This window comes from Ochlerotatus camptorhynchus, unplaced genomic scaffold (assembly GCF_037179485.1).
Source record: "Ochlerotatus camptorhynchus isolate MF236.1 unplaced genomic scaffold, CSIRO-AGI_Acam_v1.1 ptg000577l, whole genome shotgun sequence".
NCBI classification, from domain to species: domain Eukaryota; kingdom Metazoa; phylum Arthropoda; class Insecta; order Diptera; family Culicidae; genus Ochlerotatus; species Ochlerotatus camptorhynchus.
Window position 1 is genome coordinate 1,122,747 of NW_027041058.1, and position 16,689 is coordinate 1,139,435.

A 16,689-nucleotide genomic window follows, 5' to 3' on the forward strand; every position below is an offset into this window, starting at 1 on the left:
GAATCGATTTTTGCGCCGCGATAGGTCCTGACGTCGATAATGTCCGAGAAGTGCCTTCCGTCGATAAGAACGTGGTCGATTTGCGATTCTGTCTGCTGCGGTGATCTCCAGGTGTACCGATATGGAGGGCTATGCTGTAAGTAGGTACTACAATGTTCTTAGAGGCAGCGAAATCGATGAGTCTAAGGCCGTTGGCGTTTGTTAGCTGGTGAACTTTCCTATAACCGGTCTGAATTGCTCCTCCTTGCCGACCTGAGCGTTAAGATCTCCGATGACGATTTTGACGTCATGGCTTGGGCAGCTGTCGTATTCCCGTTCCATCTGCGCGTAAAAAGCGTCTTTATCGTCATCGTCACTTGCTAAGTGAGGGCTGTGCACGTTGATTATGCTGACATTGAAGAAACGGCCATTTGATTCTCAACTTGCACATTCTGCTATGGATTGGCCACCACCCAATCACGCACTTTTGCATTTCGCCCATCACTTCTGGAAGAAGCTTCGGATAAAATCAGATGAACACTGCTAGGAAAGTTGGAAGAGACTTCTGGGAGAATTCGGATGTATATTCTGGGCCAAAGGAACCGGGAAATGGAAACACTACTTCGGATGGTACGAAAGAACCCCTAATTTGTATCCGAACATGTTTCCGGCGGGTACACGACGTAAGGCATAATTGACGTTTGGTATACGGACGTTAGGCAATACGGACGATAAGCATAAAGGACGTTAGGCATAATCTACCCGATGAATTCCAGAAGGATCATAATGGGGACCGTCTATTGATTGCTGACATCGGTGACTATAATGAAAGAGCCTTAATTTTTGGGACTCATGAAAAGTTGCAACGTCTTGGACTGGCAAAATATTTGGTTGCAGATGGTATTTTATCCACAGTTCCTTGTTTGTTTCGGCAACTCGTCACTGTTCATGGAAGTATCGCTCCCTAACATCAGCAGACGGTTCGCTAGTTTTCGTTCTGATGACAACAAAAACAGAATCGTTGTATCGAAAAGTATGGCAGGGAATCCTGGAAGCAACAGGTATGTTTTTTGTCATTGAATGAAAAACCACAGAATTACCATTCTTTTTTTCATGAACTGTTCTTTGAGGAAAACCTTTTCTTCTTTGACAATTGCAATAAGTGTGTAAGAATATATTACAACAAATGTGTGATTTTTTTATTTCTAGATGTGATTGGTTTCAAGATATACCTAGTTTAAAACTATGCTGAGTTTTCATTGCCAGATTACTTAACCACTACTCAACAAACATTGAAAGAAGAATAAGAGCTAAAAAATTGCTTGTTCAGCCTTTAATCAGCACAAATTGTTTGTTGGGTATCACTACTAATCTTGGATTTAAATATTAAGCTACCTCACTTATGATATTATAAATAATGGATTCCAAACTGTACTTATTGAATAAACAATGTTCATATAACTTGAATCATCTTTTATTTAACGCTTAGTCTAATTTAAGCATTGTTTACCATGCTCGGAACAGGTTTCTAGAGTTGCACAGCAGCAAGGTATTTTATGCCTAACGTCCGTACGCCTAACGTATTTATGCCTAATGGGGTACACTCGTTTCCGGCAGACTCTTGATCCTCTGGATGATGATCATGATGTTGATGATGATGATGATATGGAACTCATTGTAGCAAGCCACCTGTTAGTAGCTGTGGGCTGTGCTCGCTGTTCGACTTGATTGAAGTTTAGTAACTTCTAATTGTACTCAAACTGCCATTGTATGTAGGGCCAAAAACGGATTGGGTAGATCCGTGGGCAACATCGCCCGCGTGCATCTACGGGATGATTGAGAATCTCCTTCCCACAGTAGAATCATACAACCGATCAAAACACAAACCATCCAACAGGAGGATGTCCCAATGAATGGGGAGAAGAACCCGCCCTTTATTCACGAAATGTTAACTCAACTGTTGAAAGTAGACTCTTGATCCTCTGGATGTTCCTAAAACTTAGTGATTTTCGAATGTGCCTAGAACTTGTCTCCAAAGCAAAAATCTCACCGGAAGTTCCGTGAAAGAGTCTCCGGAAGTTCCCTTAACTGGACTCTGGAAGATCAGAACTTGCCTTCGGCAGATTCCATTACTTATCTCAAAAAGATCTCTGTATTCTTGAAACATGCCTCCGGAAGGTCACTTCCTTTGGAAGTTGTGAAAACTTGACTTCCGACCCGGCTGATTTCAGCAGTACTTTGAACTTGCCTTAGAATGGTCCTAAGATACTAAACCTTGGAAGATCCCAAACCTTACATCCTTAAGATCTCTGGATTTGGCTCTGATAGATTCTGGTGCTTACTTTTGCAAAATCCTTAAACTGTAAAATCCTCAGCTTGCCTCTGAATGTCACTAAAACTTGTTTTGTGAAGTTACTGGAATTTGTATTCAGAACGTTCCAGAACTTGCCTTTGGAAAATCTCAAAACATGCACGGCCAATGAGATCAACCCAAATTTGAGTTTAATTTACTCATAAATTGCAACAAGTGCAGGAGCTCAGCAATGACTAAATTTGCGTCATGTTTGTCCAGGTTTTTTCCAGAACAAAATTCCCGAATATGAGAAAAGTGAAGATTGGCACCCTCTCAGTCTATTGATTCTACTCCTAGATTGAGTAAGGTTTTCGTCAATTTTTCTTTAGTTCTTTATTAACGACACTTTCAGCCTTGGGCTGGTTCGTCTCGTACGTAGTTGGAGGCTTCGGAAGGAAGTCCCCCAAATTACAAAGTTTGTAATGGGATGGGACTCCAGAAGGGAGTTCCCCTAGTTACACAGTTTAGGGTGGAGGCCCCATAAGGGAGCCCCCTAATAACAGAGTTTAGAAGGTGGGAGCCCTCCCTAAAATCATAGTTATAGTTTTATCAGAGTTGTTTCTGTCGTAGTTGCTGTCATGACTGTCGTCCGGTTGTTGTTGTCGTATAAATCCCTAAGAGAAATAGAATGTGGGTCAGGTATTGTCGGTCGTCCATGTTCGTTTTCAGGTGAGAAGCTAAAGTTGATCTTTGTGGAGTTGTGCAGAATCTGATCGGGTTCAATATACAAGTGTTAGATGTTTTCCAGTAGTCCGGCTTCTCGGAGAAAACCGAGTCATTTTCCGGCAGATTTTTTAGGGTTTCCACTGGAAAAAATGAGGCAAATTTACTCATCGCTGAGTTCCTGCACTTTTTGCGATTATGAGTAAACTGAACTCACATTTGGGTTGATCCTCATTGGCCGTGTAGCTTTGAAAAATCCCAAAGCATGCTTTCGAAATTTTACAAAAATTCTTCAAAAATGACTTCGAAGGTTACAGAAATTTGTTAGAGCACTGACACATCTTTCACGTTCCTGGACCTTGTTGTATTTTCATTATAATTTCATAATTTCAGTTCGGTTGAAGAAATCTTTCGGGTTGGAAATGTTCTCAATTTACCTCTGTGCTTCCCACACAATATACACATTCATGCATTGGTTGGCATAAAAAGCTCTCAATAACTGTTAAAGTACATCCAGACCACTAAGTTAAGAGCCTCCAAGACGCTCGCTATAGAAGCGTGAAAAGCCTAGACAAAGAAAGAAAATTTCAGTGCTTATTTCTGGAAGTTCCATAAGCTTCCATTTCGAAGATATTGACTTCAAAATAACCTTTAACAGATATCTTTAAAATCGCTTTACTTAGAAAGTTCCCTGAACTTGCTTCGGCAGAATTTGTGTCCGGAAATTCCATGATCTTGTTTTCCTAAGTGTTGAACGTTCCCCGAACTTGCCGTCTAAGGATCCTAAGAAATTTCCATAAAAAGTTTTTGGAACTTATATTCGGAAGATTCCAGAACCTGCACTTGGAAAATCTAATACCTTGGCTATAAATGATCCTGGAACATGAATCCGAAAATTTTCCAAAATTCCAAAAATTGGTTTGGAATATTCGAAAATCCTGTATTTGTCAGATTCTGTATTCTGGAAGATCCTTGAACATGCCTTCGATTGTTCATAGGAGAATTATTTCTTAAGATTCCTAAATTCGCATCCAGAAGACCACTGGCCCTAAACCTGACCTTTGGACTTCCTGAGTAACTTTCCAGGAAATTTCAGGAAACTTACACGGGAAGTTTAACGATGCTTCGTGAAATGTTTTCAAATCTTAAGCATGGGCAACTCGTTGTAGATATTCCTAAAATTGTCACTTTTGATAACCATTAAAGGATCTTCCTGATCATGTTCCTAGAACTTGCAGGGAAAGTTTGATTATTATTTTGCAAGAGAACCTAAGAAATCATCCCACATATCGAAAAGGAACACACACACAAAGCAAAGTGATTAGCCCACTGTAGTCCGCCCGAAAAACTCATACTCAACTTCCCCCTACCAACCCAAAGCCAATTGCAAATAGATGCTAACAGTTTTCCATATCCTCCCATCTTTCAGGTCGGAAAAGGTCCTGGACCTTTCGATCAGCACCCGCAGCAACAGCATGACGCCGGAAGGCCAGGAGGCGAAGGAGAGCATCTCGCTCGAAAAAAGCAACTCCGACTCGAAGATCCACGAGAGCTCCCTACAGGTGACGGACACTTCCTTCACCCGGTCCAGCTCCAGCCAGGGTCTGAACAAGAAGGGAAAGTACAGCAAAAAGTCCAAGAAATCCAAATCCTACACCAAGCTGAGCGAGCTGGATCAGAACCCCCCGGGGAGCAGCAAAAGTACCGCCAACGTAAGCATAATCTCCAACGGTTCGCACACGACAATCGCCGCGGCAAGTTCGACGCCGAATCTGAAGAACGAGGACGGCACGGGCGGGGAATCGAGTCAGGAGGAACGACACAGCCTGAACAGCGACAAGGAGGATGTCCATTCGGACATTGTCATCAAGGTTCCGATGCAGATTGCACAGGCGCAGATGCCGGATTGTCCGATTCTGGAGAAGTGTATCAAACAGTACGTGCTGTTCTACGAACTGTACGTGTGCAGACAGATCTTCGACGGTACGAATGTTGAATCGATGGGAAGTTCGGGTTCGTCGTCGGAGCAGGTCAGCTTGCAGGATAATCTGTTTATCAATCCGAGCGATAGCAAGTGTTTACTGAATGATGATGTGTATGTGATAAATGCCCTACTGCCAGAGCTGGAGGATGCCTTTCAGGCGTTGCAAATTGTGGGAGTGTCGGATAGTAAGAAGTTGAAGGCGATCCTGGCCAAAACGATGGACCGTGAGAAGGATGGGGAACTACTGTTTGAACAGTGGAGTGGAGTCGAGACGGGGCCGGAGCGGAACTCGTTTGAAATCGACTCACTGTTGCAAAGCAATGGCAAGCTGAAAAGACTGGTCAATGTGAGAATATCGGAATCGCTGAGGAGTGCACTGAAGTTGGCTTGCAATGTCCTGACGGAAATGTCATCCTTTCCTAGCTATGGGAATGACAGTGGGATGAATGAGAAGTGCGATAGCATTCCTGGTTGGTTGAAAGCTCTCACTATCCTGGCGGCGTTCATTGGGGATCTGGACACGCAACTCTCCGCTGCACAGACCCTAATCGACATGATCAGCTTGCTGCGGACAAATGATCGGAAGCCGAAATCCAGAAGCTCCGGTACCACGTTCGTAATGATGATGCCCTTGTTGAAGCTGTCCCACGTACTGTACCTGGAAAAGAAGACAAAAGTTTTCCAAGTTCTGACCACCATGCTGTGGAATCATCTGGAAACTAGTCGAACCGAAGCTCGAAACATCAGTGTCCTACTGTACCGGATCCACAGCTGTTTGGATCCGAAATTCACCGAGGATGTCATCATCAGCAAACTGATCGTACCGCAGCGGGAAGCAAGCCCGGTAGATCGTTGCAACTTGCATGTGTTCTGGTCCACTCCTACTGTATCGACCACGGAACTGAAAATCGACCCGGCTGGCTTTCGACGGTTCCAGCTTCTGTGGAAACTCGGTCGCGATACTCACCATGGGAAGGAGTTTGAAAAGCTGCTATTCATGATCCTGGACGTGCTGACGCTGCCGAGCAATTTGTCCATCCAGGTGGCCGTGTCCAAGTGGCTTCAGGAAGCGCTGGTCCGCGGAGATGTGGGACGTATTTTGAAGCCCCTGTTGAAGATCCTGTTGAACGAAAGTACCAAGCGTAGGAGTATCATCTATACGAAACGGTACAAGCAGGACAATGACACGGGAAGCGAGTGGGAGAAGGACCTGGTGGCGGATGGGGATTCCTTTATGGACAAGGAATGCTTTGCAGTTAGTTCCGAGGATGGATGCATCCGGTACCATATAGACAACGTACTGAGCAAGAAGCGTAGTCCGATCAGGACGATTCAGAAGAAGATCTTTGGAGTTTCGATTGGATCCAAGTCGAATAGCAGTCAAGTGTCGAATTATATCACGAATGATAGTTCGAAGGAAGTGGCCTCAACGGCTACGGCAGAGGATAGCAACTATACGAAGATGTCGGTGATCATAAATCCGCTGGAGACGGAACTGAATGGTAAGAACTCCAGTGCAATGCGGAATCGGTCCAACTCGATGGGATTGATCGATTGCGAGCAGAGTGGAATGGAGTCGGGGTCGCTGCCGAACGGGGTAGACAAGAAGGATTTCCATCGGTCCACGTCGGACATCGACGAGGCGAGTGATGGGGACTTTGAGCGAAAGAAGGGCAGGCTGAGCGAAGGGAGCTACAGTCGGTCCACAACGGCTACGGGGTTTTACGATACGGAAACGATCAAACGGTACGTAGAAGATGGTCCGATTGTGGACTTTGTGAGCAGATCGGGCGATCGGTTTAAGAATCGGAAAACCTACCTTATCTCTTCTAGCGGTTCGGGTTTGACGGTGGATGACGAGGGCTTCGTGTCGTCGATTTCCGAGCGAAATCTCAACTATTCGTTTACGTCCAATAGCTCGTCCGTTACGGCGACGGCCAACGATGTAGAGATCGTGTTCGGGACAGGTTCTAGCGATCCTTCGGCGGCGTCGGTAACTGCTTCCGAAACGCCCCCGAGCAGTAGCGTTTTCGGAGGCGATTCTCAACGGAGCAGCAGCAACAGTAAGGATGGCATTAAAAGCAGGGAGGGTGAGTTGTTCGGGTTCGGTCGGCGGAAGAATTGGAGAAGTTCGTCCAAGTTGTACCCGTTCCATACGCATTTCCTAATCTACGAGTCGATCTTCAACACCAAGCAGATTCTGTATACGTTGGAGACGCTGGAGCACATTCTAGCCAACGATAGTAGGTTCTTTTTGTGCCTTTCGGTGACGACATCGGTTTCCAGCAGTCAGATCCGGTCGTTGTTGGTGCGGCATCGAAGAAACGTCTTCGGAAAAGGTTTCACCGACGGCCACGATGAAGCCGAATATCAAAGCATGTACAGAGGATGCATGTATCTGGAAGTTATCGTCACGATCCTACTTTACTACACACGAAGCTACTATCACAAGGACGAGGACCAGAAGGCTCAACCTTCCAAAGACGATCTGAATGGCAACTCCAAGATTCAATTGGAATGTATCAAGCTGATGAACAAGATCTTCTCCGAACTCCTGTCCATAGTCAAGGACGTCGGCAAGAATCTGGCCAACTACATCGCTGATCTGATGGAGAAATGCAAGGTCCAGAAAATCCTGCTCTACTGTCTTACCTCTTCGGTCAATTACTTTACATCTCCGCAATGTCACACCTATTCGGATGAGATACTAGCCTTCAACGATCCGGAAAGCTCCCGGCTCTACGCGGAAGCCTATCAGATCGAGCTTCTGAACCTGCTTCTAGCCGTAATCAAACTCGAACACGAAATCATGCTCCAGCGGAACGACGAACGCTTCAACGAAGGCATCAAGAATGTCCTCTCCAGTAACTCTCCGACGCGACCAGTTCCCGAGAACAAACGTATCTACAAGTACATTCCTAATCAGCTCGTTAGCCAGCAACCGATGTTCCTGTCGGCTGTTCTGTACGCGCTCAATTCGGAGAAACTCAAGCACATCCACAAGAACTGGACCGACATGATCACCTCCTGCCTCACGTGTCTCCCGTTGAACAACCTGACCAACATCGTCATCAGCATCATCCATCAACTGTGCGCCAACCTGGACCGAATCACCAAACGTGAACGCGTCCACAACCAATGCACCGATTACATCGTGTCTCAACTGGAAGCCATCACAGTATTATCGCACTACTGTCTACTGGACAGTTCCCAGCAAATCTCCCTAGCAAATGTCTTTAGCGCATCGAGCAATATGACCTCCCCTGCCACCAATTCCGGTCAAATCATCAACAGTATCGTGAACGTGTTTCTCTCTTCCTCTCTCCTGAACGTCAACCAAGCCAAAAACAGTCACCAAGAAGTAGCCAAAACTGCAATCCTTAGTCATCTTCCCCGCATTATCATCACCATTGCCACCCTTTGGGAAACCAGCATTAGCGAGTTCCGACACGTGAAGCACCAGCTGCTAGAATTTCTCAGTCCTATCTCACTGCACTACGGCACAAACTTCCTCACTGCCATTTCCGTTGCCTGGTACGAACGTAGCAATGACACATTTAGCACTCCGGCCACGGTCGATAGCACCTCCGCCGACGGTAGCACCGACGGCATCGACTTTTTCGACGTCATGACCAAAGCACTGCCCCAAGCGTGCGAAAACCAACTCCTGCTCGTCAAACTTATCTCCGGCATTCGGATCATGTCCGTAGACTCCTTCATCCTAACCATGCATCAGGTCATCAAATCCCCGCCCCAAATCTATCAACCTCCGGTCGGGTTCAACATCGAAGCCAGCGCCCTCGAGTTGCTGTTCTTCTACCTGAAGAGTGTCGCCCAAACCCAGTTCAACGATTGCTGGAGTTCGCTGTACTCTCTGCTGAAAGACTGCCTCTCCCTGCAAATCCCGGCCCAATTTGTGGCGCTGTCGATCCTGAACGAGTTCGTCCAACGCTGTTCGGTCATTCCCTTTACGGACAAGAAGGACCTGCGCGATTTGCACGACGTCACGTCCCGGCTGGTGGAAGCCATTTCGATCGTGGCCGGATCGTGCCTACAGCAGACCACCTGGCTGCGGAGGAACCTCTCGGTGAAGGAGGAGTTCAGCTCGATCGAGAGCACCAAGGACGGGCTGCTGATGCCGTCCAATCAGCACTACTCCATCCAGGCGCAGTCGGTGAGTTGGTTTAGCGAAAAAGTTAATTAGATAGTGGCATAATTAGGTTACATTGCAGGGGAGGGGGGACCCAGGCAATGGTGTGAACTCTTCTTTACCCAACGTAGTCATAAGTCAAACGGTTGTGTGGATTTCAGGAAATACCTCAAAACCTCTTACCCATGTAGTGTGAGCTAGATAAAGAAGTGCGCATTTGATTAGTTATTGTCGCCCTTCGTTCAATTTCAACTTCTGTTCAATTTTCACACTGCCGTACTCTAACGGATGTATCAATCTATCCGTTTCAGAACTTTCGCTGGCTAATAAATTATCCCACTAAAGCTTCATGTTGATATTAGTATAGCAGTTCCTCCCAACTCTCAATGAACTTTCTGGGAAATTCCCAGATAGTCTGAAATGTTGATAGAATTAAGTGAGCTTGTAAAAAATATCGCGGAACTTCCCACCATTTCAGGGAACTTCATAGAGGATAAGAAAAATCGGATAAGCTCAAGAGATTGGACAGCAGCTTAGGGAACTTCGTTTAAAATCATGGAACTGAGTATAAGTTCAAGAAACTTCATGGAAGTACAGGAACCTTTGTAGACATCCTGAAAACTTCGATGAATTTTAGAGTGGTTCGTTCATATTTAAGAGATATTTGATCAGTTAGTTGATTAGTTAGTTATCTTTATTAAGGAGACTTTCAGCCGAACGCTAGTTCGTCTCCGGAAATTCCACGGTTGATAAGCAACCATGGGAGGGTCTTGGGGAGGTTGTACGCGTCCACCGATAAGCAATTTCCTCTCAGGGTTCCTTCGACCACGATGCCATTTGGGAACGGACTGTGGTTTCTTTGTTCAATAAAATCATCTACCTATTTTTAAAGACTTTAAATTGATCAAGTATTAGGTATTCTGAGGATCTGCAAAAAATCAAATGTCTTATCTCAGATGTTCTTCCAAGACGGACGGTTGATTACGAAATATTCAAAATATCTCCAGCTGATTAAAGATTTTAGTTATGTCCTCTTTCAAGACTTCAGGCTGAACAAGGATTATTCTGAAGATCATCAATTATAAAAAAAAATGCTTACTTGGTCAAATCTTGTGAATTATTTAAAAAAAATCAAGAATGTCCTCTGGTTATTATTTTTAAGACTTCAGTTTGATCACGATGACGATCTGAAGATCTTCAACTGTTGAAAAATTCCAAATCTGCATTTATATAGCAATAACCATGACTTGACTGCTTAAACTATAATAAAACATCAATTTCTGTTGTTGTATCAAGCGGAATTTTCAGTTTAATTTTCGGAAATAAATTCGCGACGAACTATTTTGCGTTGTATCTTGTTTGGGTTTGTATTTGCAACTGACAAAAACAGAGGAACATAATGCGCGGGAATTCACTTGAGCGAGGGAGTGGTTGGTCCCCAACTTGAGGCAGGAGCCTCAATATCTTAAGCTGTCGGCAGCGGTACCAACTTGTGGATCGGTCGTTGGTATTCAGATGATCCTCTGCGAAGTGTGACAGTCCTCACAACACCTTGACGATCCGGATGGACCGCGATAATCCGGGCAAGCTCCCGCTGTGCTGGTGGAGTGTTCCCATTTTTTACTAGAACAAGTCTGTTGATCTACAGGTTATCCTCCATAGATTGCCACTTGGTTCGTGGTTGCAAAGATGAAACGTATTCATTTCTCCAGCGCTGCCAAATTTCTTCTAGCTGCTTCTGACATAACTGCCAAGAGTCGAGTCGATCAACGGGTACGTTTGGGACTGATGGTTCTGGCAGCAGATTCATCGGCTGCCCAATGATGAAATGCCCTGGAGTTAAAACATTGTAGTCGTCCGGTGAATTGGATATGGCATACAACGGTCTTGAATTAAGGCAGGCTTCTACTTGGGTGAGAATAGTATACAGATATTCGAAGGTTTGCGGTCCATGACTGAGCACCTTGTATAAGTGCGTTTTGACACTCTTCACTGCCACCTACCACAAACCACCCATGTGGGGGTGCGGATGGTGGTATGAATGTCCACTTGATGCCTACGTTCGAAGAAAAGCGGCTTGCTTGAGCTCTAAATTCATCGGATTGGAAAAACTCCTGCATCTGGCGATCAGCACCGATGAAATGTGTCCCATTGTCAGACAAAATCTCTGTACATAAACCACGACGAGCGATGAACCTCTTGAGCGCTTCGATGAATACTGCGGACGATAAATCACTGGCAGCCTCTAGGTGAATAGCTTGAGTGGAAAGGCACACGAACACAACTATGTAACCCTTGGTTAGGAGAGGTTTACGAGGATTGCCGCTTTTGAGGATGATTTGACCGGCATACAGCGTTGCCAGGTTGCCAGATTTATCTGGCATAGCCAGAGAAATTTAAGCTCTGCCAGACAGATTTTTTGAGAAGTCTGGCAGCTTCCTATGTTTATTTGCTATGCCAGATTTTTGCCAGACATTTTATTCGGGTTTTGCCAGATTTTTTCAAAATAAGCCTGGCATCTCTGCCGGCATAATCAATCCCAACGTGGATGAAAGCTCGCACTGGCATGGTGCGAACGGCTGGCAAGCAACCAATAAGTTGAGTAGCAGTCTTCGCTTTCATACGACAGCAGTGGAGGCAGTTCTGTACTGCCCGACGAATCACGTTCTGGCATCCAATTATCCAAAATCGTTGATTGAGTATAGCTAGCTGTTGCAGTATTGATGGCACCACTGATCTTTTCATCACTACCACATGCTGGTAGCATAAAATACGCAGCACCGTCAGCCATCATTATCGATATAGTCCTCGCCGTGTTAAGTTCGTTTGCTTAAATAAAGTTGGTATAAATAGTTAACTCTTGGACTTTTAATAAGAATAAAACATGGTGTCAGGAAGTGCCGCAGGCTTCTAACTGTTTCCGGCGTCATAAAGTGAAATCGCGGAAGTTATTGAACTGTTTACACAGAGTGAAAAGAAAAAAAAATCTTAGCTGTTCGCTCGTGTTTCGTCGCGTCGGCGGCCATTTTGTCAAGTGAAAAATTTCATGTGATTTAGGTTCAAAAATCCTCATCGATATGGATAATGACCAATTCAAGATGTTCTTGGAACATCAAACGAAAATATTTACGCATCTGATGAATACAGTAACAGCATCGTCGCGTAGTGAATCAGCAGCTTTTCGAGAGGTAACACAACCACAAGCAAGTGCGTCGTATGTTCCAGTACCGCAGCCGTCACCTCTATCATTGGAGGGCGACATGTCGGAAAACTTCGAATTCTTTGAGAGGAGCTGGGAGAACTATTCGAAGGCCATCGATATGAATAAATGGCCTCCTACGGATAATGCCAAGAAGGTGAGCTTTTTGCTGTCGGTAATTGGTGAACCAGCAAGAAAGAAGTTCTTCAACTTTGAGCTGACTGCAGAACAGCGAGTGGATCCACAAACAGCGCTCGCAGCAATTAAAGAAAAGGTGATAGCCAAGAGGAACGTAATCGTGGATCGCCTTGATTTCTTTTCGGCTGTGCAATCGTTCGGAGAATCAATCGACGATTTCAATACAAGACTCAAAGTACATGCGAAGGTTGCCAAACTGGGTGCGCTGGAGAAGGAACTGTTGGCTTACAAAGTTGTAACAGCTAATAAATGGCCTCGTCTTCGAACGAAAATGTTAACCATCACAGACATCACTCTGGAAAAAGCTGTCGATTTATGCCGTGCCGAAGAAATCGCTGCAAAGAGGTCACAGGAGCTCGGAATTTCTCCAGAAGTGAACAAAGTAACGAAGGTTAAAGGAGCATCGAAACAAAAATTACTGCGCTGTAAATTCTGCGGAGATGTCCATGAGTTCACGAAGGGAGTGTGTCCAGCCTTGGGTAAGCGGTGTCACCGCTGCAAGGGCAAAAACCATTTCGAGAAAGTGTGCAAAGCAGCAGGGAAATCGAAGAGCCGGAAGTCAAAGCGCATAAAAGAAGTGAAAGAGGATAGCGAATCGGAAAGGAAATCTGCTTCAGGAAGTGAATCGTCAACAGAAACGGAAGAAGAATACGAAATTGGCAAGATCTACGACAACTCAAGCAACGGAGGGAGCGTTCTGGCGGAAATCAATCTGAAGCTCGGTGAGTCTTGGAAAACCGTCTTATGCGAATTGGACACCGGTGCTAATACCAGTCTTGTTGGGCATGCTACCTTGATAAAGTTGTCCGGAGTTCAAGTGCCACCACTGCTTCCATCAAAGTTCCGTCTACAGAGCTTTGGGGGCAATCCAATCAACGTTCTGGGACAAGTGAAAGTCCCATGTCGTCGGTCAGGCAAGAAGTTTCTCTTGGTGCTTCAAGTAGTGGATGTTGTCCGCTGTTGTCTGCAAGAGCTTCCCGTGAACTCGGACTAGTTAAATTTTGCAACACAGTGTCGTTTGGCAAACCGGAGTCAGGTCACCTATCAGCACAGTCGGAAGAGCTGTTCAACGTCTATCGGGTGAAAGCGCAGAAGCTCGTCGATGGTCATCGGGAACTCTTTACTGGCTACGGAAAACTTCCAGGAACTGTTGGTTTGGAGCTAGATCACAGTGTCAAACCATCCGTCCAAGCTCCACGACGGGTGCCTATAGCGATGAGAGGTAAGCTGAAAAGTGAATTGGAATCCCTTGAGAATGATGGAATAATTGTCAAAGAAACAAGTCATACGGATTGGGTGAGCAATATCGTGATTGTTCAACATGGAGGTCCAGAATCAGGAGTTCGGATTTGCTTGGATCCAGTTCCACTCAATAAAGCGCTCAAAAGACCGAATCTTCAATTCGTGACGTTGGATGAAATACTACCGGAGCTGGGCAAGGCGAAGGTTTTTACCACCATGGATGCAAGGAAAGGATTCTGGCACGTCGTACTGGATGAAGAAAGCAGTAAACTGACAACGTTCTGGACTCCGTTTGGTCGGTACCGTTGGACACGACTTCCGTTTGGAATTGCTCCGGCACCGGAAATTTTCCAAATCAAACTGCAAGAAGTTATCGAAGGTTTAGACGGCGTTGAATGCATTGCGGATGATTTACTCGTATACGGCATTGGAGATACACTTGAGGAGGCATTAGCAAAACATAACAATTGCCTCGAAAAACTTCTATGTCAGTTGGAGCTTCATAACATCAAACTCAACAAATCGAAGCTAAAACTGTGTGAAAGATCAGTGAAGTTCTACGGACACGTTCTCACCGACGAGGGTCTCAAACCGGATGAGTCGAAGATCGTGGCTATTCGCGAATTTCCGCGGCCGCAGAATCGGAAAGATGTCCATAGGTTCGTGGGTATGATTACATACTTGGGTCGTTTTATCAAGAATCTCAGCACTAATTTGACCATCCTTCGAAAGCTGATCCTGGAAGCAGAACCTTGGAAGTGGACCTCTGTGGAAGAAGACGAGTTTTGTCAGGTAAAATCATTGGTATCGGATATAAAAACGTTAAGATACTATGATGTAAATCAACCTCTCACTATCGAGTGCGATGCAAGTAGCATCGGCCTTGGAGTAGCAGTGTTTCAACGTGACGGGGTAATAGCAACAATCAATACGAAACTAACGATTTTAAATTGGCTCACCACTTTAGTAGCCTATTGGTCCCAAGCAAACGATTAACGTACCCTATTCTAGTTGAAATTCTATTACTACACTATGTTTGTTTTGATTCGCTATGAAAGTTTGACAGATAACATCAGGGGTGTGTGGATTCATGCAGAACATGCAGGGGTGAGTGAAATAGCTTGGGACTGCTTGGGACCGTTGTTCTGGTACTGAGTGAGCCAAAAATAATAATGATTTTCTTCGGGACCCAGTGGTCTTAGAGTTACCTCTATGGTAATAGGATACGCATCGAGAACGTTGACCGCAACTGAGAAGAACTATGCTCAGATCGAGAAGGAGTTGCTGGCCATAGTCTTCGCTTGTGTTCGTTTCGATCAGTTGATTGTTGGAAACCCGAAAGCTACGGTCAAAACCGATCACAAACCGCTTATAACTGTGTTTCGCAAACCTGTCAGCTGTCAGCACCTCGTCGTTTGCAACACATGTTGCTCAACCTTCAACGATATAATTTGTCAATCTAATTCGTCACCGGAGGAGATAACGTTATGGCTGATGCACTGTCTCGTGCACCGTTGTCAAACATCGAACCTCGAGACGAGTACAAGAAGAAGAATATTTTCAAGGTGTTCGAAGCAATTCAAGAGGTGAAGCTGAGCAACTTTCTTTGCGTGTCAAGCGCCAGATTGAATGAAATTATGCAGGAGACAGAAAAGGACCAAGCGATGCAGTTGATCATTGATTACATTCGAAACGGCTGGCCCAAGTACGCTGACAGTGTTCCTGATGGCATTAAGATGTATTTTGGTTATCGTAATGAGCTTTCGACTCAAGATGGATTGGTATTCCGTGAGGATCGCATTCTAATTCCGCAAGTTCTTCGCAAAAAGTTGATTGAGAGCTGCCACGCAAGCCACAATGGAATAGAAGCTACGTTGAGGTTGGCTTGTGCTAATCTGTTCTGGCCGGGGATGACCTCCCAAATCAAGGATTTGGTGAAAGGATGTGCAGTATGTGCTAAGTATGCACCGTCACAACAGAATCCGTCGATGAAAAGTCACGGTTGATCATTTTTCGGATTTCTTCGAGGTTAATCCACAGACAAACAGACATAACACATTGAATGTTTCTCACTGTAAAACATAGTCGCTAAAACATTACCGCCATCTGTTGAGTACACTGTGGTGGGTAGTACGCTGAACAGATGGCGGTAGTGTGTAAACGTCAAACGCAAGGGAATTGACTATGCGCGTCACAGGTGGCGGTACTACCAACTACGATACTTTTAAATTGACCGTTAAATGCTTGTTCGATGAACAACTTGCGAGTGTTATGTCTGTTTGTCTGTGGTTAATCTTTTGAAAGATTTGACTCCCGAATCTGTAATCGCTGCGTGTACGCAAAAATTTTCTCGCTACGGAGTACCACAAAGGGTCGTTACAGATAACGGTACAAATTTCACTAGCCAAAAGATGATCAGGTTTGCTGTAGATTGGGACTTCGAATTGGCTTCATCAGCTCCCCATCACCAACAAGCCAATGGAAAGGCAGAGGCTCCAGTCAAAATCGCAAAAAACCTGATGAAGAAAGCAAAAGAAAGTGGATCTGACTTCTGGTATGCATTGCTTCACTGGCGCAACATTCCAAACAAAATTGGTTCTAGTCCGGCTGCGCGTTTGCTGTCACGCTCAACCCGCTGTGGTGTTCCTACAGCTAGAATAGAAAAGAACCGTAAACAATCGAAATTGCATTATGATCGGAAGACACAAAAATTACCGGAGCTGGATATTGGTTCTCCGGTATACGTTCAAGCGCATCCTGAATCTTCGAAACTTTGGACGCCAGGAATGATTTTCCATAGATACAACGACAGATCCTACTTGGTAAACGTCAACGGGGCGGAATACCGTCGTTCCTTGGTCCACCTAAAGCCGCGTAAGGATCCCAATACGCTGCCGAGCCGCACAATGTCATCCTATCCA

At 45.1% G+C, this 16,689-nt stretch overlaps 2 protein-coding genes across 5 annotated transcripts in view; one reads left to right on the top strand and one right to left on the bottom strand.

Annotated features, from left to right (window-relative positions):
* The window catches only part of Xxylt (Xyloside xylosyltransferase), a 302,336-nt gene that overhangs the window by 66,563 nt on the left and 219,084 nt on the right, over positions 1-16,689 (bottom strand). The gene's annotated exons all lie outside the window — the stretch shown is intronic.
* The window catches only part of LOC135713682 (protein dopey-1 homolog), a 78,644-nt gene that overhangs the window by 53,573 nt on the left and 8,382 nt on the right, over positions 1-16,689 (top strand). For 3 of the 4 annotated variants that reach the window (XM_065236852.1, XM_065236849.1, XM_065236850.1), the window contains exon 3: positions 4,425-9,153. In XM_065236852.1, the coding sequence (XP_065092924.1) occupies positions 4,425-9,153 (4,729 nt within the window). The remainder of the gene's footprint in view (positions 1-4,424; positions 9,154-16,689) is intronic. The other variant, XM_065236853.1, reaches the window with a different exon arrangement.